This window comes from Artemia sp. Qi Xiang Cuo, chromosome 3 (genome assembly GCF_049724085.1).
Source record: "Artemia sp. Qi Xiang Cuo chromosome 3, ASM4972408v1, whole genome shotgun sequence".
Taxonomy (NCBI): domain Eukaryota; kingdom Metazoa; phylum Arthropoda; class Branchiopoda; order Anostraca; family Artemiidae; genus Artemia; species Artemia sp. Qi Xiang Cuo.
Window position 1 is genome coordinate 23194929 of NC_142796.1, and position 23647 is coordinate 23218575.

General features: G+C 34.7%; 1 protein-coding gene across 1 annotated transcript in view; it reads right to left on the reverse strand.

Moving 5' to 3' along the window:
* Positions 1–852: 852 nt before the first annotated feature.
* The window catches only part of LOC148953884 (transcription factor YY2-like), a 41812-nt gene continuing 19017 nt past the window's right edge, over positions 853–23647 (reverse strand). The window contains exons 5-6 of the mRNA XM_089085678.1: positions 15155–15324; positions 853–1116 (exon numbers count right to left, since the gene is read on the reverse strand). Coding sequence (XP_088941804.1) covers positions 945–1116; positions 15155–15324 — 342 coding nt within the window. The 3' untranslated portion in view covers positions 853–944. The remainder of the gene's footprint in view (positions 1117–15154; positions 15325–23647) is intronic.

The window sequence follows — 23647 nt, forward strand, 5'->3', positions numbered from 1 at the left end:
CCCTAAAAACCCATGGAGTCTAGATTCGATTTGCACTGGATCCCAGTCAATTTATTGCTACATAGTATCCTGACTCACTGTCCTGCCATCTCTTTATATTCTCAAGAGTCTTGAAGCATGCTTGGTCATGAGTTAGGATGAATGTATTGCCATTTGTTTCATTTTAGTAGTTGACCTTTTTTGTATGTATTTCTTGTATATACTTTAGTTGTTTTGTTTTACGAAAGTAATCTTTCTATCGCGTAATTTTTAAATTAGATGATGATTTACTTTTAAATTTTTGATAATGGGAGGAGATTTCGTCCAAACATGTCTACAACTAGGGCTGATCTCGTCTAGGGTACTGCAGCTAATCTGCACAACCTCCTCATTTATCAAAAGAAGATCTTCATGATAACAAAGGATTTTTTTATTACTAAAAGCCATGAAAACGAAGGTGACTGCCAAATTATTAAAAATACTATTATATCTTTAACTGTCAAAAAGCTCAAAGGAATTTGCTTTTTTTTTCGTCTTCCGTAAAATTTCCATTATATACCTTAAGATGTTTCGAATTACCGCAGACGATTTTACAAGTCGATAAACAACCTCCTCATTTACCCGAAGAAAAGCTTTTGTGATAACCAAGGATTTTATTTTTATGAATAAAAAACCATTAAAATGAAGCTAACTAGTTTTTTTTTACAAATTTTAATCACATCTTAAAATTGCGACATTTGAAAAGCTCGAAAGCATTATTCTCCTTTCATCTTCTGTAAACCTTCCACCATATATATTAAGATCTTTTGAAAAACTGCAGTCGATATCTATTCTTGTTGTCTAAATACCTAAATGAAAACCTCAAAATAACTAAGGATTTGAATTTTATGAATAAAAAGACATAAAAATGAAGTTAATGGGGCAATATTATTACAAAATACGAATTTTCAATTTAGAACCCTTTTCTATGTAAGGTTCATTGAATTAATATCACTATAGACAATATACTGTTGTTCTTCAGGCGAAACCTCCACTTGAACAAAATTACTATCTTCTATCTCCTCACCAAGAGGATCAAAATCAACCAGTTCTTCAACCAAAGATGGTGTTATTCGAGTGACTGAGGCTGCAGGGGTCCTAAATAAAATGTGAATACGTTAGATCAAATTTAAAGGTATTTAATGAGTTAGGTCAAATATCGTATCTAAATAACAAAATTTTGCTTCTGCGCAGCCTTCTGCCCTTCTACAGAATTGCCAACTGGACGCATTCTTATGTACCGGGACACAATGACATAAAAAGGCAAAATAGTGACATGTTTTAGAAATTTTGGTCACATAGGGGCAAAAGAGGTACATATTTTATAAATTTATGAGAAAAAATTTCCCGATTGGATATTTATTTTGATAAAAAAAATGTCAGTGTTTTTTCTCTGTAAAATTTTTAGGCTCCCGGTTTTTCCAGAGATGTTGTAAAGTAGAGGATTTTCTCCAAAGTAAGGGATCTAAATGCTTAATGAGTTTCGTACTTTCACACTAAGTCATTTTGTATAAATGTTTTATGCGGATTCTTTTCGGTTTCATTATAAATGATGTTGACTGGCCACTTTGAAAGTGATTGACAAAGCGCCTAACTGGTAAAAAAAGCCTCGTTTTTGATATTTCAAGATGGACACATTTTAGCTAAAAAATTTCGGATGCTCAGGGGTTCACATATAATTGGTAGTAATCAATATATAACTGACAGAGCTTTTACTGTCTCCAAAGTTTTAAGAAACAGTAAATTTTTCCTATCTAAGGCGTCTCCTATTGACCATTAATGGAAATACAAGGCAGGTTTTGTGACAAATTATTTTGCATTCAAAATTAATTTCTGTAAATTATAGCTTCCTGGAACTCACATATAATTGGTAATAACCAATATATAACTGACAGAGCTTTTACTGTCTCCAAAGTTTTAAGAAACAGTAAATTTTGCCTATCTAATGCGTCTCCTATTGACCATTACTGGAAATACAAGGCAGGTTTTGTGACAAATTATTTTGCATTCAAAATTAATTTCTGTAAATTATAGCTTCCTGGAACTCACATATAATTGGTAATAACCAATATATAACTGACAGAGCTTTTACTGTCTCCAAAGTTTTAAGAAACAGTAAATTTTGCCTATCTAAGGCGTCTCCTATTGACCATTACTGGAAATACAAGGCAGGTTTTGTGACAAATTATTTTGCATTCAAAATTAATTTCTGTAAATTATAGCTTCCTGGAACTCACATATAATTGGTAGTAATCAATATATAACTGACAGAGCTTTTACTGTCTCCAAAGTTTTAAGAAACAGTAAATTTTTCCTATCTAAGGCGTCTCCTATTGACCATTACTGGAAATACAAGGCAGGTTTTGTGACAAATTATTTTGCATTCAAAATTAATTTCTGTAAATTATAGCTTCCTGGAACTCACATATAATTGGTAATAACCAATATATAACTGACAGAGCTTTTACTGTCTCCAAAGTTTTAAGAAACAGTAAATTTTGCCTATCTAAGGCGTCTCCTATTGACCATTACTGGAAATACAAGGCAGGTTTTGTGACAAATTATTTTGCATTCAAAATTAATTTCTGTAAATTATAGCTTCCTGGAACTCACATATAATTGGTAATAACCAATATATAACTGACAGAGCTTTTACTGTCTCCAAAGTTTTAAGAAACAGTAAATTTTGCCTATCTAAGGCGTCTCCTATTGACCATTACTGGAAATACAAGGCAGGTTTTGTGACAAATTATTTTGCATTCAAAATTAATTTCTGTAAATTATTGCTTCCTGAAACTCACATATAATTGGTAATAACCAATATATAACTGACAGAGCTTTTACTGTCTCCAAAGTTTTAAGAAACAGTAAATTTTTCCTATTTAAGGCGTTCCTTATTGACCATTAATGGAAATGCAAGGCAGGTTTTGTGACAAAGTAATTTTGCATTCAAAATTAATTTCTGTAAATTATTGCTTCCTGAAACTCACATATAATTGGTAATAACCAATATATAACTGACAGAGCTTTTACTGTCTCCAAAGTTTTAAGAAACAGTAAATTTTGCCTATCTAAGGCGTCTCCTATTGACCATTACTGGAAATACAAGGCAGGTTTTGTGACAAATTATTTTGCATTCAAAATTAATTTCTGTAAATTATAGCTTCCTGGAACTCACATATAATTGGTAATAACCAATATATAACTGACAGAGCTTTTACTGTCTCCAAAGTTTTAAGAAACAGTAAATTTTGCCTATCTAAAGCGTCTCCTATTGACCATTACTGGAAATACAAGGCAGGTTTTGTGACAAATTATTTTGCATTCAAAATTAATTTCTGTAAATTATAGCTTCCTGGAACTCACATATAATTGGTAATAACCAATATATAACTGACAGAGCTTTTACTGTCTCCAAAGTTTTAAGAAACAGTAAATTTTGCCTATCTAAGGCGTCTCCTATTGACCATTACTGGAAATACAAGGCAGGTTTTGTGACAAATTATTTTGAATTCAAAATTAATTTCTGTAAATTATAGCTTCCTTGAACTCACATATAATTGGTAATAACCAATATATAACTGACAGAGCTTTTACTGTCTCCAAAGTTTTAAGAAACAGTAAATTTTGCCTATCTAAGGCGTCTCCTATTGACCATTACTGGAAATACAAGGCAGGTTTTGTGACAAATTATTTTGCATTCAAAATTAATTTCTGTAAATTATAGCTTCCTGGAACTCACATATAATTGGTAATAACCAATATATAACTGACAGAGCTTTTACTGTCTCCAAAGTTTTAAGAAACAGTAAATTTTGCCTATCTAAGGCGTCTCCTATTGACCATTACTGGAAATACAAGGCAGGTTTTGTGACAAATTATTTTGCATTCAAAATTAATTTCTGTAAATTATTGCTTCCTGAAACTCACATATAATTGGTAATAACCAATATATAACTGACAGAGCTTTTACTGTCTCCAAAGTTTTAAGAAACAGTAAATTTTGCCTATCTAAGGCGTCTCCTATTGACCATTACTGGAAATACAAGGCAGGTTTTGTGACAAATTATTTTGCATTCAAAATTAATTTCTGTAAATTATAGCTTCCTGGAACTCACATATAATTGGTAATAACCAATATATAACTGACAGAGCTTTTACTGTCTCCAAAGTTTTAAGAAACAGTAAATTTTGCCTATCTAAGGCGTCTCCTATTGACCATTACTTGAAATACAAGGCAGGTTTTGTGACAAATTATTTTGCATTCAAAATTAATTTCTGTAAATTATAGCTTCCTGGAACTCACATATAATTGGTAATAACCAATATATAACTGACAGAGCTTTTACTGTCTCCAAAGTTTTAAGAAACAGTAAATTTTGCCTATCTAAGGCGTCTCCTATTGACCATTACTGGAAATACAAGGCAGGTTTTGTGACAAATTATTTTGCATTCAAAATTAATTTCTGTAAATTATTGCTTCCTGAAACTCACATATAATTGGTAATAACCAATATATAACTGACAGAGCTTTTACTGTCTCCAAAGTTTTAAGAAACAGTAAATTTTGCCTATCTAAGGCGTCTCCTATTGACCATTACTGGAAATACAAGGCAGGTTTTGTGACAAATTATTTTGCATTCAAAATTAATTTCTGTAAATTATATCTTCCTGCAACTCACATATAATTGGTAATAACCAATATATAACTGACAGAGCTTTTACTGTCTCCAAAGTTTTAAGAAACAGTAAATTTTGCCTATCTAAGGCGTCTCCTATTGACCATTACTGGAAATACAAGGCAGGTTTTGTGACAAATTATTTTGCATTCAATATTAATTTCTGTAAATTATTGCTTCCTGAAACTCACATATAATTGGTAATAACCAATATATAACTGACAGAGCTTTTACTGTCTCCAAAGTTTTAAGAAACAGTAAATTTTGCCTATCTAAGGCGTCTCCTATTGACCATTACTGGAAATACAAGGCAGGTTTTGTGACAAATTATTTTGCATTCAAAATTAATTTCTGTAAATTATTGCTTCCTGAAACTCACATATAATTGGTAATAACCAATATATAACTGACAGAGCTTTTACTGTCTCCAAAGTTTTAAGAAACAGTAAATTTTGCCTATCTAAGGCGTCTCCTATTGACCATTACTGGAAATACAAGGCAGGTTTTGTGACAAATTATTTTGCATTCAAAATTAATTTCTGTAAATTATAGCTTCCTGAAACTCACATATAATTGGTAATAACCAATATATAACTGACAGAGCTTTTACTGTCTCCAAAGTTTTAAGAAACAGTAAATTTTGCCTATCTAAGGCGTCTCCTATTGACCATTACTGGAAATACAAGGCAGGTTTTGTGACAAATTATTTTGCATTCAAAATTAATTTCTGTAAATTATTGCTTCCTGAAACTCACATATAATTGGTAATAACCAATATATAACTGACAGAGCTTTTACTGTCTCCAAAGTTTTAAGAAACAGTAAATTTTGCCTATCTAAGGCGTCTCCTATTGACCATTACTGGAAATACAAGGCAGGTTTTGTGACAAATTATTTTGCATTCAAAATTAATTTCTGTAAATTATTGCTTCCTGGAACTCACATATAATTGGTAATAACCAATATATAACTGACAGAGCTTTTACTGTCTCCAAAGTTTTAAGAAACAGTAAATTTTGCCTATCTAAGGCGTCTCCTATTGACCATTACTGGAAATACAAGGCAGGTTTTGTGACAAATTATTTTGCATTCAAAATTAATTTCTGTAAATTATAGCTTCCTGGAACTCACATATAATTGGTAATAACCAATATATAACTGACAGAGCTTTTACTGTCTCCAAAGTTTTAAGAAACAGTAAATTTTGCCTATCTAAGGCGTCTCCTATTGACCATTACTGGAAATACAAGGCAGGTTTTGTGACAAATTATTTTGCATTCAAAATTAATTTCTGTAAATTATTGCTTCCTGAAACTCACATATAATTGGTAATAACCAATATATAACTGACAGAGCTTTTACTGTCTCCAAAGTTTTAAGAAACAGTAAATTTTGCCTATCTAAGGCGTCTCCTATTGACCATTACTGGAAATACAAGGCAGGTTTTGTGACAAATTATTTTGCATTCAAAATTAATTTCTGTAAATTATTGCTTCCTGAAACTCACATATAATTGGTAATAACCAATATATAACTGACAGAGCTTTTACTGTCTCCAAAGTTTTAAGAAACAGTAAATTTTGCCTATCTAAGGCGTCTCCTATTGACCATTACTGGAAATACAAGGCAGGTTTTGTGACAAATTATTTTGCATTCAAAATTAATTTCTGTAAATTATTGCTTCCTGTAACTCACATATAATTGGTAATAACCAATATATAACTGACAGAGCTTTTACTGTCTCCAAAGTTTTAAGAAACAGTAAATTTTGCCTATCTAAGGCGTCTCCTATTTACCATTACTGGAAATACAAGGCAGGTTTTGTGACAAATTATTTTGCATTCAAAATTAATTTGTGTAAATTATAGCTTCCTGGAACTCACATATAATTGGTAATAACCAATATATAACTGACAGAGCTTTTACTGTCTCCAAAGTTTTAAGAAACAGTAAATTTTGCCTATCTAAGGCGTCTCCTATTGACCATTACTGGAAATACAAGGCAGGTTTTGTGACAAATTATTTTGCATTCAAAATTAATTTCTGTAAATTATAGCTTCCTGGAACTCACATATAATTGGTAATAACCAATATATAACTGACAGAGCTTTTACTGTCTCCAAAGTTTTAAGAAACAGTAAATTTTGCCTATCTAAGGCGTCTCCTATTGACCATTACTGGAAATACAAGGCAGGTTTTGTGACAAATTATTTTGCATTCAAAATTAATTTCTGTAAATTATAGATTCCTGGAACTCACATATAATTGGTAATAAACAATATATAACTGACAGAGCTTTTACTGTCTCCAAAGTTTTAAGAAACAGTAAATTTTGCCTATCTAAGGCGTCTCCTATTGACCATTACTGGAAATACAAGGCAGGTTTTGTGACAAATTATTTTGCATTCAAAATTAATTTCTGTAAATTATATCTTCCTGGAACTCACATATAATTGGTAATAACCAATATATAACTGACAGAGCTTTTACTGTCTCCAAAGTTTTAAGAAACAGTAAATTTTGCCTATCTAAGGCGTCTCCTATTGACCATTACTGGAAATACAAGGCAGGTTTTGTGACAAATTATTTTGCATTCAAAATTAATTTCTGTAAATTATAGCTTCCTGGAACTCACATATAATTGGTAATAACCAATATATAACTGACAGAGCTTTTACTGTCTCCAAAGTTTTAAGAAACAGTAAATTTTGCCTATCTAAGGCGTCTCCTATTGACCATTACTGGAAATACAAGGCAGGTTTTGTGACAAATTATTTTGCATTCAAAATTAATTTCTGTAAATTATTGCTTCCTGAAACTCACATATAATTGGTAATAACCAATATATAACTGACAGAGCTTTTACTGTCTCCAAAGTTTTAAGAAACAGTAAATTTTGCCTATCTTAGGCGTCTCCTATTGACCATTACTGGAAATACAAGGCAGGGTTTGTGACAAATTATTTTGCATTCAAAATTAATTTCTGTAAATTATAGCTTCCTGGAACTCACATATAATTGGTAATAACCAATATATAACTGACAGAGCTTTTACTGTCTCCAAAGTTTTAAGAAACAGTAAATTTTGCCTATCTAAGGCGTCTCCTATTGACCATTACTGGAAATACAAGGCAGGTTTTGTGACAAATTATTTTGCATTCAAAATTAATTTCTGTAAATTATAGCTTCCTGGAACTCACATATAATTGGTAATAACACATATATAACTGACAGAGCTTTTACTGTCTCCAAAGTTTTAAGAAACAGTAAATTTTGCCTATCTAAGGCGTCTCCTATTGACCATTACTGGAAATACAAGGCAGGTTTTGTGACAAATTATTTTGCATTCAAAATTAATTTCTGTAAATTATAGCTTCCTGGAACTCACATATAATTGGTAATAACCAATATATAACTGACAGAGCTTTTACTGTCTCCAAAGTTTTAAGAAACAGTAAATTTTGCCTATCTAAGGCGTCTCCAATTGACCATTACTGGAAATACAAGGCAGGTTTTGTGACAAATTATTTTGCATTCAAAATTAATTTCTGTAAATTATAGCTTCCTGGAACTCACATATAATTGGTAATAAACAATATATAACTGACAGAGCTTTTACTGTCTCCAAAGTTTTAAGAAACAGTAAATTTTGCCTATCTAAGGCGTCTCCTATTGACCATTACTGGAAATACAAGGCAGGTTTTGTGACAAATTATTTTGCATTCAAAATTAATTTCTGTAAATTATTGCTTCCTGAAACTCACATATAATTGGTAATAACCAATATATAACTGACAGAGCTTTTACTGTCTCCAAAGTTTTAAGAAACAGTAAATTTTGCCTATCTAAGGCGTCTCCTATTGACCATTACTGGAAATACAAGGCAGGTTTTGTGACAAATTATTTTGCATTCAAAATTAATTTCTGTAAATTATTGCTTCCTGAAACTCACATATAATTGGTAATAACCAATATATAACTGACAGAGCTTTTACTGTCTCCAAAGTTTTAAGAAACAGTAAATTTTGCCTATCTAAGGCGTCTCCTATTGACCATTACTGGAAATACAAGGCAGGTTTTGTGACAAATTATTTTGCATTCAAAATTAATTTCTGTAAATTATAGCTTCCTGGAACTCACATATAATTGGTAATAACCAATATATAACTGACAGAGCTTTTACTGTCTCCAAAGTTTTAAGAAACAGTAAATTTTGCCTATCTAAGGCGTCTCCTATTGACAATTACTGGAAATACAAGGCAGGTTTTGTGACAAATTATTTTGCATTCAAAATTAATTTCTGTAAATTATAGCTTCCTGGAACTCACATATAATTGGTAATAACCAATATATAACTGACAGAGCTTTTACTGTCTCCAAAGTTTTAAGAAACAGTAAATTTTGCCTATCTAAGGCGTCTCCTATTGACCATTACTGGACATACAAGGCAGGTTTTGTGACAAATTATTTTGCATTCAAAATTAATTTCTGTAAATTATTGCTTCCTGAAACTCACATATAATTGGTAATAACCAATATATAACTGACAGAGCTTTTACTGTCTCCAAAGTTTTAAGAAACAGTAAATTTTGCCTATCTAAGGCGTCTCCTATTGACCATTACTGGAAATACAAGGCAGGTTTTGTGACAAATTATTTTGCATTCAAAATTAATTTCTGTAAATTATAGCTTCCTGGAACTCACATATAATTGGTAATAACCAATATATAACTGACAGAGCTTTTACTGTCTCCAAAGTTTTAAGAAACAGTAAATTTTGCCTATCTAAGGCGTCTCCTATTGACCATTACTGGAAATACAAGGCAGGTTTTGTGACAAATTATTTTGCATTCAAAATTAATTTCTTTAAATTATAGCTTCCTGTAACTCACATATAATTGGTAATAACCAATATATAACTGACAGAGATTTTACTGTCTCCAAAGTTTTAAGAAACAGTAAATTTTGCCTATCTAAGGCGTCTCCTATTGACCATTACTGGAAATACAAGTCAGGTTTTGTGACAAATTATTTTGCATTCAAAATTAATTTCTGTAAATTATTGCTTCCTGAAACTCACATATAATTGGTAATAACCAATATATAACTGACAGAGCTTTTACTGTCTCCAAAGTTTTAAGAAACAGTAAATTTTGCCTATCTAAGGCGTCTCCTATTGACCATTACTGGAAATACAAGGCAGGTTTTGTGACAAATTATTTTGCATTCAAAATTAATTTCTGTAAATTATAGCTTCCTGGAACTCACATATAATTGGTAATAACCAATATATAACTGACAGAGCTTTTACTGTCTCCAAAGTTTTAAGAAACAGTAAATTTTTCCTATCTAAGGCGTCTCCTATTGACCATTACTGGAAATACAAGGCAGGTTTTGTGACAAATTATTTTGCATTCAAAATTAATTTCTGTAAATTATTGCTTCCTGAAACTCACATATAATTGGTAATAACCAATATATAACTGACAGAGCTTTTACTGTCTCCAAAGTTTTAAGAAACAGTAAATTTTGCCTATCTAAGGCGTCTCCTATTGACCATTACTGGAAATACAAGGCAGGTTTTGTGACAAATTATTTTGCATTCAAAATTAATTTCTGTAAATTATTGCTTCCTGAAACTCACATATAATTGGTAATAACCAATATATAACTGACAGAGCTTTTACTGTCTCCAAAGTTTTAAGAAACAGTAAATTTTGCCTATCTAAGGCGTCTCCTATTGACCATTACTGGAAATACAAGGCAGGTTTTGTGACAAATTATTTTGCATTCAAAATTAATTTCTGTAAATTATTGCTTCCTTAAACTCACATATAATTGTTAATAACCAATATATAACTGACAGAGCTTTTACTGTCTCCAAAGTTTTAAGAAACAGTAAATTTTGCCTATCTAAGGCGTCTCCTATTGACCATTACTGGAAATACAAGGCAGGTTTTGTGACAAATTATTTTGCATTCAAAATTAATTTCTGTAAATTATTGCTTCCTGAAACTCACATATAATTGGTAATAACCAATATATAACTGACAGAGCTTTTACTGTCTCCAAAGTTTTAAGAAACAGTAAATTTTGACTATCTAAGGCGTCTCCTATTGACCATTACTGGAAATACAAGGCAGGTTTTGTGACAAATTATTTTGCATTCAAAATTAATTTCTGTAAATTATTGCTTCCTGAAACTCACATATAATTGGTAATAACCAATATATAACTGACAGAGCTTTTACTGTCTCCAAAGTTTTAAGAAACAGTAAATTTTGCCTATCTAAGGCGTCTCCTATTGACCATTACTGGAAATACAAGGCAGGTTTTGTGACAAATTATTTTGCATTCAAAATTAATTTCTGTAAATTATAGCTTCCTGGAACTCACATATAATTGGTAATAACCAATATATAACTGACAGAGCTTTTACTGTCTCCAAAGTTTTAAGAAACAGTAAATTTTTCCTATTTAAGGCGTCTCTTATTGACCATTAATGGAAATACAAGGCAGGTTTTGTGACAAATTATTTTGCATTCAAAATTAATTTCTGTAAATTATAGCTTCCTGGAACTCACATATAATTGGTAATAACCAATATATAACTGACAGAGCTTTTACTGTCTCCAAAGTTTTAAGAAACAGTAAATTTTTCCTATCTAAGGCGTCTCCTATTGACCATTACTGGAAATACAAGGCAGGGTTTGTGACAAATTATTTTGCATTCAAAATTAATTTCTGTAAATTATTGCTTCCTGAAACTCACATATAATTGGTAATAACCAATATATAACTGACAGAGCTTTTACTGTCTCCAAAGTTTTAAGAAACAGTAAATTTTGCCTATCTAAGGCGTCTCCTATTGACCATTACTGGAAATACAAGGCAGGTTTTGTGACAAATTATTTTGCATTCAAAATTAATTTCTGTAAATTATAGCTTACTGTAACTCACATATAATTGGTAATAACCAATATATAACTGACAGAGCTTTTACTGTCTCCAAAGTTTTAAGAAACAGTAAATTTTTCCTATCTAAGGCGTCTCCTATTGACCATTACTGGAAATACAAGGCAGGTTTTGTGACAAATTATTTTGCATTCAAAATTAATTTCTGTAAATTATAGCTTCCTGGAACTCACATATAATTGGTAATAACTAATATATTACTGAAAATAATTAGTAATAAAATATAATAGGTCAGTAACATCCTGGGTTAAATATAAAAGTTAGTTTACCATAAATCACTTCCAGAAAGTGGTATACTTATAACTGAGCAATTTAAGATTTATCAAAACCTATTGCTAAGAATCTACTTTTAATACCTGGATCAAACATATATTACCTGTAACATATAGATAGACAAGATAAAATCTATTAAAAGCCCATGTACACCAAAACGTTGTACACGACAAGGGCTAAGGCTATTAAGCTGAAACTTTATTGCAATGTTTAGGGGAATGTTAAACTAACTTAAAAGACACAACCTGCATTCAGGTTGTTAAAAAGGGATAATTTCCTACCTTTGTGTACCGCAAAAAAGATATTAGCCCTAAGGCTGCCAAAAATACAGCGAGTAAAAATTCCGTGAGCTGATGGATTAAGCAGCGCAGGCAGAAGAGGCGGTGGAGAGAGGTGATTCAAGAGCCGTCTATAAAATCACTAATGAGATTATTGGGAAGAAATCCTCTATTCAACATGGACCAGTAACAGAACCCTCGGGCATCCTGATAACACAGCAGTCTGAGGTAAACGAAGCTTGGCCCAGTCACTTCGAGAAGCTGTTGAATAGACCTCTACCAGAGGATCCCCCAGAGATCCTAGCAACAACACTGTTTTCCTTAGATATCAGCACGAATCTGCCGTCATCCACTGAAATTATAGCAGCAGCAAAGAAGCTGACAAATGGGAAGTCGCCTGGCGAAGACAGGATATCCGCGGAAATGATCAAAGCGACTGTTATGACGTTCCTCAAGTTCTGGACAGCGTTGTTCGCAGCAATCTGGACGACCGCCAAAATACCTTCGGATTGGAAACGCAGCAGCCTTGTGAGGATCTTTAAGAAAGGCGATGCGTCCTTCCAGGCAACTGGGGAGGAATCTGAATGCTTTCCATCCCTAGCAAATTGCTGACGCACATTTTACTGCAGAGAATCAGCTCGCAGCTCGACAGACACCTTCGCGACGAGCAACATGAATTCAGACCGAACTGTTCATCTGCAGACTTGATATTTACCCTACGGCTACAGACGGAAGAAAGCAGAGAATGGCGCTCCAAAATCTATATGATATTCATCGATTTTGAGAAGGCATTTGACTCAGTAGACTGCCAAAGTCTGTGGAAGATCCTACTACATTACGGAATCCCTGAAAAGACAGTTTCACTGATTGTTGCGTTTTATGAAGATAGCGAGTGCTGTGTAAAGACACCAGATGGCCATACTCGTTTCTTCCGCATTCTGTCAGGAGTTAGCAAGGTTGCGTATTGTCACCGCTACTTTTCGTAATCGTCATTGATTGCATACTGCGAAGTACAAGCACAGACGGAATCCAGCTGAATCCAGAAACACGCCTCAGTGATGTAGACTTCGCTGACGACATCACCGTCCTAGAATCATGCAAGCAAAGACTCCAAGAACTCCTTGACAAAGTGAGGGAGAGAGGTGGCCATGTCGACCTAAAAATAAATGATGAGAAAACAAAATGCATGGCTATCACAGATTCACCCCTGAGCAGCACTTGCGGAGACCAACACATAGAGCAAGTCGTCCATTTCAAATACTTGGGAAGCATAATAGAAAGTACCGGATCGACCTCAAAAGAAGTGCTCACAAGAATCAGCCAAGCCAATGGGGCCTTCAATAGATTATGGAAAGTATGGCAGTCCCAAAGCTTCTCTATACTGCTAAAGCTACAACTCTTCAATAGCAATGTTTTGCCAGTGCTGCTTTATACAGCCGAAAATTGACACCAGAACCCGGAAAAGAAAGAAAAATACTTGCTTTTAAAGACACACGTCTTACAAAAACTCTCAACATCCTTTGGCAGCAGAGAATAGCAAACCAATTCATCCGTAACAAGACCGGTGAGCATCTAGTGAAATAGATCATAAGAATTCACCGATGGATATATCTCGGCCACGTGACACGGATAGAAAATGTCTAAAAACCCAACGAAGTACTCCATTGCTATCTAACGAGTCCATGTCACAGTGGCAGATCCAGAAACGCCCTACGTTTGACGTATCAGACAGATCTCCGTAATCTGCACGCATCAATCCAACCTCAGTGGGAGGACATACTTGCAGCAGCAAACCTGCGGGAAGATTGGCAGCTCCTTCTTGATGTCCTGGGTGCCTCTGGAGGGACAGGCGGATCTAAGGTAAGGATGGATTAAAATTTATCAAAAAACTATACATTGAACTTTCCAATTTCAAAGACAGTAATACCTCACCCTGGTGCGTGTGTTTTTTTTCTTCGCCTTTTTTTTATGAGGTCGTCCTATGCATATAATAATGCATTAGGGCATGTTAGTGCCATTTTTTCTTAAATTTCGTCGCTAGTATTTTATGCGAAAATAATAGCTTTACATTAAGGAAAAAAAAATTCCTGCGGAAACTCACTATTTTTTTTCAAGGAACACACCCTTTCTTTTCGGACAGGGTAATATAGTCTATTCAGGACCGTAGGCGAGTAGTGCATGTGACGAACTTAGGCTATTCACTGAGGAAAGGGGGAGGGGTCTTTTCTGTTCCAAAATTATCTGAAATAACCATTTCCAAAGTTAGAAGCGAGCTGTTTTTAAGCATATTATAAAACGTCTTTGAAACATTTCATATTACTTCAAGCAGCTTAAGATGATTTCACAACCACTTGCAATATTTTTTGGCAAAAATTTTCCATCAGTAAGACCCGAATTCAAATTTCTGACATCCAGAAACCTGGCATAATGTCTTGATCCCTGGATCCAACGATGCATAGAACTTCTATACCTGCTAATAGGCTAGGACTATAAAAATTAAAAAACAAGGATTTCAAGATAGAGTTACATAAATGTGCGTAATTTAAGCTAATGACAGTGACAGGAACTTTTTCAAATGTTTTTTAGCCAAAAGACGCGCCTTATTTTTCCAGTAGCCTACCAATTAGAATGCCACTCTGAAAATTATAACAGGAAAAGGCTTCACAACACTTCAATGAACTTGCATTGTTTTAGCATGGGTTAAAATATTGGATTTAAGCTAGTTGATTGTTCGAATTTTTTACTCCACCCATGAAAAGAACTAACATAAGGACGACTGACTACAAGGTTCATTCTTTACTAGTTTCTCTTGCTAAGAAAGCATTACTACACTAGGGTCAAGTAAATTAGCCAGAAATGATGCTTACCTCAGACAGTTTTAGTCATTTTACTCTCAAAATTTAAACGAAAAACAAAAATTCAATGAACTTACTTTGTTTTAGCATGAGTTAAGATATGGGATTTCAAGTTGGTTGATTGTGCAAATTTTTTGCTACATCCATCAAAAGGACAAACATAAGGGCGATCACCAGTGTGAATCCTAACATGAGTTCTAAGGTTGAAGTCCAATGAAAATCTTTTTCCACATCCTTCAAATCGACACTAAAACAAACAAAAATGTCACATATCAGATAGTCATAAGCCAAATGTCAATAATAAAATGTCATAAGTCAAAACAAATAAATTGTCAGATATAAGATTATCATTATATTAGCTAGTCACAAGTCAAACTCATTAGCTCTGCTTTGAAAATACATTCTTTTTATTTCAAATTTTAATGTAAAGTCCATTGCGCGTGCACAACGAAACCCCTTTTAACAAGGATTAAAACCTAAAAATTACCAAAAAATGTAATATTAGTTTTTTACCATCAGATTTGACTAAACTCGTGAAAATATACATTTAATCACGCTATAGGTATTGACACATGAAGACAATTCTAAAAAAAGAAACAAACAATTCATAAAACTGAAAACTTCGGACAGGTCTAAGGTCAATCAACAAAAATATAAAAGGAAGAACCACCTATTTGAGGTACTATGTTATAATAATAATAATAAAAAAACGAATAGGAATTGTTCATCGTTACAATTAAAAAGATAGGACAGCCATGGGCGTAATTTCAGCATTCCGACTGTGGGACAGCAAGAGGAGTTCCAAACTCAGGGGGTATGGAATACCCTTTAGGAGAAAGGGATATTTTTGGGACCCTCACCCTGAAAATTTGTGAAAAATAAAAGCCTAGGCGGGTTTTTAAGCTGCTTTAAAACTTACTTGGGGAAATTCTTTTATGATGGATACTGAACACTAAACGGTAAAAAAAAGTAAAGTAGGCACAGGCCTGCCCTAAGTCTTCAATAGGACACTGTTCTTCAAGCGGTATACTATTTAGCAAAGACGCTACATGATTAATTTCAAAAACATTACACAGCACATAATAAACAACGCGCATACATCAAACAAAGATAACATTAAGTCGGAAGTCCTTCTTCCGCGACCAATGGTTGCTCACCAGCGGATTCTCAGGACCGACGCGAACGGCCCGTATCTATTTTTGCACACTTACTTTACCCTATCCAACTTGAAACAAAACTAGCGGTATCATAATTCTTGATATGCCGGCGCTAATTCCATGTAAAATTTATTAAAACTATATCTCTTAACCTAGTCTAATTTTATTTTATGAAAAAAATTAACCTGGCAACATATAAACCAGTTTAATTTTTAAGTTTACTTAATAAATTATAATATTTTCCAAATTATTGGGGGGCCAACTGAGTCAATTCGTCTAAAACAAGTATGTCGGACGATAGGCAAAAAAAAAACCAAGCGTGTGCTGATTTGTCAGAACGAAAAAAAAAATATATTGCTCACTTGCCACAAAATTCCTCCCCCCCCCCCCGTCGTAGGTTCCCCTTACACCTGCCCAACTAAAAAAAAAACTTATCCTGAAAGTTCCAATTCTATCAATGAATCGTGAGATAAAAAAAATAAGCTACCCAAACTATACCAAAAAGTTTTCAAATTTTAAGGAAATTTTTGATTAAAAGCAATATCATGAGATATAGTTGTCTTTAGGCAAAAAAACCGAAGTAAGCACACTCTCTTGTGAGGATCCAAAAACCAACTAACTCATCTGATCTCCGCTCTCAGGAGAAACTGTTACAGCCCACTCTAAAACATCTATAGTGTCACATAATTTTCACATAAGAATTAGCCGGAAACTTTTCACCATATCCCAATTCTATATAATAGACATCAATCGACCCAATTACAATATGACAAGCTATTACCATTGAGGTCTCTAAACATGGTATAAATAGGAGGGAGGTTTTATATTTCAAAGCTATTAAAAAAAGTAGAGATACTTGAGCCCAAGTAAAATTAAAGCCACTCCATACTTTTATCCAATATAGGATAGGGAAGGCGGAGGTCAAAGGTGAATATACTTTCGTTTTGTAGGTATTACAAATAAAGTAAATGATTTGATGGTGAGGGGTTTGTCTTGGGACAGTGAATGATCGATAAAATAGAAAGTAAAAACTTCATCATAGTTGAAGAAGAAGAAGATTGTATAAACTTAGTCACTATTTGCGCTTATATTTTCTTTTTTTAATACCACAGGAAAACAGAGAGACGACCAGTCAAAAATCTTGCGACTAAAACAATTTGTGTTTGTCTTACTGGCATAAATTTCACACAGGGGCAGGAAGAACCAATCAGGTTTTAAAACGAAGGGGTTGATTGCCTTTCCTTTCTGACATATTCTTAAAAAGTAATGCTTACACGTAAGCCAATGAAATTAAAGTACGCTTTTTACACAGAAAAATAAGAAAGTAGTCTCTCTTTTTTAATGCTCTACTTATTTTGGAAGTTGGTATTAAATAAACTGTTATTTCTATGGCGAAGATTTAAGCTTTGTCTTCCTATTTATTTTTCAATAAGACTAGGTGCATACAAAAATGCTAGATACAGCGTTAGTTCTTTACCTTAAGTCATCTCGAAACTTTAAGAATGACTGAACCTTCCTCTGACTGAATTATTACAGTAATAATACGGAAAAAAAAGCCCGAACCAGGAACAAATTGATAAAGTAATGCTTTCTTCACCATCCAGATCAGAAAAAAAGCGCTGAACAGCGTATCCAAAATCTCCATCTCTAACCCGTTGCAAAATTTGTTTTTTTTTTTCGCTATTTTTGTTATATTAATTTTTATTTTTCATTAACAAAAAATTAAACAAGAAAAACAGGTTTTTATTTTCTATAAAGCAGTTCATACAAACACTTAATTAAACAAAAATACTCCGAATGTTTTGGCCCCACATCCAGGAGCCTTTCTCAACGAAAAAAAAAATGAAACAAAAAAAGTTCTTTTTTAAAAAACCTTAACTTACATCAACATAAAAACATACTAAACAAACAAAATAAAAATTAAAAATAAATAGGAAAACAAAGCTGACATAATAAATAAATACTTCCATTTACTGGCGTATAAGCAAAATCAAATGTTTATATTGTTTTAAACATGCCTTCTTACAGTATATAAATGGGAATCTATAAAAAAATGGAAATATATTTATACTTAAGCTAAAACAGAAAATGTCAGCTAACACCTGACCCATAACCCCTAAATATATCTCACAAGTTCATCACCCAATGTTTGAATTATAAATTGAACGGATTCGTTTGCTTGCAAGCTTAGCTGCAGTTCGTTTACCTTTCCCAGCATTTAGCCCAGTCTGACCTTTGTCCGCAAGGTCATCTTTCGTATCAGAACTATTATTAAAATCAGTACTGGATGAAAATTTTACCTGCTTTTTAATTAAACTATTATAAATCGAATTGATCCTAAAATCCCCTTCATCTCTATTGATACTAATACCCCCATTTATTATCTTTTTTATTTCTATAATTTCCCCGAAACTTTGTAAAGGTCCTACAGACGTATCTACTATTTTTGTTTGATTCAATAAAATACTGTGATGAGGAAAATTATAAACATGTTCTGCAACAGCTGACTCAAACGTTTCGGTGTTTTATTTTGTTTTAAAGAGCAATCTATGGCGTTTCTGTGTTGCTGTAGCCTATTTTCTAAAATCTGTTGTGTTCATCCCACATTAAATTTACCACAAGAGCATGGAATTTTTTATACTCCCTTTTGCAAATTTCTCGGTACCTTGTCTTTCCCTTTATTTAACAAAGAGCTTATGGTTCGTCCTCATTTAAATGCTGCATTTATTTTATGTTTTTTTAATTCTCTTCCTAATTTTTGTGACAATATTGGGACAAAAGGTAAAGTTATGTAATTTGTTTCTTGATTTGACCCATCTTCTTCTAATATTTTTGGTTCCGTCAACTTTTTTCAATTATTTGAGAAATCATATTTTCCGGATAGCCATTACCTACTAGAATATCCTTAATAAAAATTAGTTCATTGCTTATGTATTCTGGTGATGCTAATTTTAATACCCTATCAACTAAAGAAATAACCACACCCCTTATTACCTGGATCGGATGATTTGGTGCAAAAGACCAGTAACTGTTGTTATTAGTCGGTTACTGCTAAATTGAAAACGCTAGTTCGTTATTATTTCTATGGATCAAAATATCTAGGAACGGTAACTTACTCTCGCTTTCCTTTTCAATTGTAAAAATTATTTCTCCTCCCAGAATCTAATCTGGGAGGAGAATTCTGATTTCTGTTTCCGTTTCTGACATTAGTTTTTCTTATAAACGTCAAATAAAATGAAAAAATCCATTTTTAGTAAAAAAAATAGCAAAATTTCACTATTTTTGGCAAGAAAACTAAGTGATAATAACCATGATATCTTTTTTTTGTGCTTTTTTGTCCGTTAATGCAGATCACGATATGTGCACGATTGACGGAAAGGGCAGTTTCCACGGTATGGCAATTCTAGCATCTGTCACTCCCCCTCTGAAAAACAGAGTGGCACCAATCCCAAGAGGGAGTGTTTCTCTAGAAGCCGTGACGCTCAAAGGTCGAGTCTCTATTTACTCTTTTCGGATAAGTGAAGCGGTGCTTCCTCAGATTCGGTACGAGAAAATATCACAGACCATTGTGGACGATCCAGTCGCATTCCTTGACCAGCTCTGGGTGTCATCGTGGTTTTTCCAGAGCCCAAGACCTAACTGGAATGGTTTTATGCAATCGGCTTTCTCGCACTCGCTGGACGAAGATGCACAAACCCCTGGCGATAAGGCAAGCATTATTTTTTTGCCCATTATCGATCTGCCTTCTAGCAATGAGTCATGCCTATACTTAACCCTATGCTTCATTGCTTGTCAGGGGAGGAAATACGGATTTACGCCAGTCGTCACATTCGATCAGCCACTTTGGTGGAAGGCAATGAAGATTATCAAGTCCGATGTGTCAAATGAGCTGGACAACGTTATCATCAAACTCGGAGGTTTTCACTTGATGATGAGCTTCGTTGGATGCATAGGGCACCTAATGCAAGACAGGGGACTCAAAGAAATCTTGGAAATAGTATACACACCGGTAACAGTACCACATATACTCTCTGGGAAAGTGATTTCTAGAGCTATTAGAGCTCACATTCTCGTGAGCTCGGCTCTCTATGCTCATCTCTTAGGACAAGATGCGGGAACTTTGGATACTTTCGGCCTTGAGAAACTCTTCAACGACACCCTTGAGGGAAAAACGTCTCCCAGAGACCTTGACAAAGTACCAAAGCTGGGACTACTGGAAAGTATTATCAAACAGAAGATTGAAGACCTACGAGATCACCGAACAGCAAAGTTCTGGCTGCAGTACCTTGGCATGGTTGCAAAGCTTCTCAAGTTTATACGTGCCGAGAGACTGGGCCTATGGGCCCTGCATTTGCAGGTTGCAGCAGAAATGCTTCCCTACCTAGCCACATCTGGGCACAACCTTTACGTGAAATCTGTCTGGTTGTACATCCAAGAGATGACTAATCTTCCCACTCGTTACTCAAAAATGTTTTAGATGTTCTGTGAGCAAGGACACACGATTAGAAGGTCAGATCGGCACTGGGCCGGCCTCTCAGCAGACTTACTTATTGAACAAGAGTACATGCGAAGCCTAAAGACATCGGGAGGACTTACTGGTGGTGGTGACATAACTGAAGAACAGAGAGCGATTTGGGTCCTATCGAGGCCGGCGTGTCTTGAGGTTAACCTGTTGATGCAGAACCTGACGAATATCGGCTACTCTACAAGCGAGCAGCATCGTGACTTGAGCCTGAACAGACAAAACCATGACTGTGAAGATATCGCGAAGTTGGTCATCCCCATTCAAAGGCAATGTACAACTGAGAAACGTTGTAAATGGAGTAACTTCATCTCCAGGCGTGAATGTTGACGAATTCGAATCAGCTGGGAAGAAAATCTTAGACAAGATGTCAGAAAAGACCATGAAGGAACACGTCTTTAAAAAGAAAGACCAAGTGACTCTGATGACCACAAAAAAGTCGGGCTCTTCTAAGGTGGCGCACATCGACCCGGCGCTACTTTTTTAGAGGTTCATTATCGTTGCCCAGAGGTCTAGTCTCAAGGAAGATTATTTCAAGTTTGAGCTCTGTACCATTCGTCCTGCTCTTTTCAAAAGAAGCGGATTCATGCGGAAGGCCAACAAGCCCGAGCTAGCAAAAGCAGTCTATCGTTCATGTGGGTTTGATGCTCAGTCCCCAAGACCAGTGGGAATTACCAGCTTCGTCTTAGACGGGGGTACCCTTCTTCTTCGGATCCCGTGGAAGGTCGCTTCCACATACAAGGCTATCATGTCTTCGTACATTCATTACGTCAAAAAAAGTATCCCCGTGCAGTTGTAGTCTTCGACGGATAAGACGGCGGTCCGTCAATCAAAGATGCAACCTATTTGTGTCGAGCTAAATCTGTCGACCACGAAGTTCTATTTACCGAATATATGAATCATTACATAAAGAAAGAATATTTTCTTTCTTGCAAGGAGAACAAATCGCGTTTTCTGAAGATTCTTGGAAACGCTCTGGTAGCCATTGGTTGCGATGTATACCACTCTGAAGGAGATCATTGTGGAGGAGATCACTCTGAAGGAGATCATTCGACACCATTGTGGTTGCTGATGACACGGATGTTCTTGTCCTCCTCATCTGTCATGTAGACACGGGTTCAAATCGAGTTTACTTCTCGCCGGAAACGAAATTCGGAAGTGAATGCTCAGCTTGGGATATTTGTCAGATAAAAGACAAGATAGGATCAGAAATTTGCCAGCTGATGCTGTTCTGTCACGCCTTACTGGGTTGCGACACAACATCGCAACTTTATGGCATCGGAAAAGGAAAAGCTCTGAAGCTATTGTTATCCAGCTTCAGTTTCAGAGACGCCGGTACCCTGTTAACCAAAAAATCGGCATTTCATGAAGAGATAGCTACAACTGGAGAGTAAGCTTTGTTGATACTCTACAACTGCCAGGATCTGCCAAGTCTTGATACTGCCAGGAACCAAGTCTTCCAGAGGAAAGTCAATACTGCCACCTCATTCGTATACCCAAAAGAGCTGCCTCTGACTATGATGGGAGCGAAGTATCATTCGTTCCGAGTCTACAGCCAGGTTCCGATTTGGCTAGGGAACACGGTTGACCCCCAAAGATTGGGAAAGAATCGTCAATGCAAACAAATCTTTGAGCTAAAAATGACAAACATCCTCGCTGCTCCTCTACATCTTCTAAAGAAAGTGAAATGTTCATGCCGAGCTGATGGTTGTGACGGTGAATTATGGTCCTTCAAGAAAAATGGCTAGGAATGCACCATAGCTTGTCAAGTATATAGAAGAGTTTCGTGCAACAACGCAAAGTGTCATGAATTTTTTGAGGATTAGCTTTAAGCCTGTGATTTAATTTTCCCTGTGATTTTTGTTCCTTTGATCAATCAGATGTGCAATTTTCTTACGTTTTATTACAAATAATTTTTACCACGTCGTTTTTTATTTTGTTGAAGGTGAATGGATTTTTATCTCAAATGCCTGTGAAGAGCAAGGTTTTCAGGGAAGGATGTAGAGGATGGGTATTAAAAATATCTTGAAGTATCCCAGAAAACCTAGTTTGTCAACGCAAAACTGATCTAGAAACTTCTATCGAACGCTTGTTTTTTTACCTAAAACGTTCAAATTTATTAATTTTTGTTCAAAAACAGAGCATTTCTGATTTAGTTTTTGAAATTTCAGAGAAACTAACATCAGATATCGTTTCAGCTTTTAAATCTGATAGAGAAAGACATATCAAACACCAGTTTCGTGATATTTCATTTTTTTTCATAAAAAATAAAAATTAATAAACAAAAACGGCGAAAAAAAGAAATTTCGCAACAAGTTTGAGATAGGGATTTTGGATATGTTGCTCAGCGATTTTTTCTGGTCTGGATAGTGAAGAAAGCATTACTTTATCAATTTGTTCCTGGTCAAACCTTATTATTCCTGTACTAAATGAGCATATTCTTGACTTGACTTACTTGACTTAACGCTCTTGCTCAGCAGGGTCGCCACCGTAGAGGGAACTGGTTGACAGTACTGTCAATCTTCTTCAAGCAGCCCTATCCAGGGCTAAGGATGGGGCCTCATTTGGGTCGATATTGCGGTTGAAGAGGCGTTGATTTATAACATCAGCCCATCTGGTGCGTGGCCTCCCTCGAGGACGTTTAAAGACAATCGAAGTTGGCAGGAGGCGGAGTAAGTTGCCGTACCATTTTAGAGAACGAGCTTCTACTTGGGTGGAGAGGTTCGCTAACTGAAGGTCTTCAGGATCTCAGTATTGCGGATAATGAGCATATTCAGTAACAATGAATGTGTTCATTCACTCTTACTTAATCCCTTAATGGTTAAAATTCAAATAGCTGTTATTACAAATAAAGTAAAACTGCTTTTCAAGGCGCCGTTCCTATGCGTTTC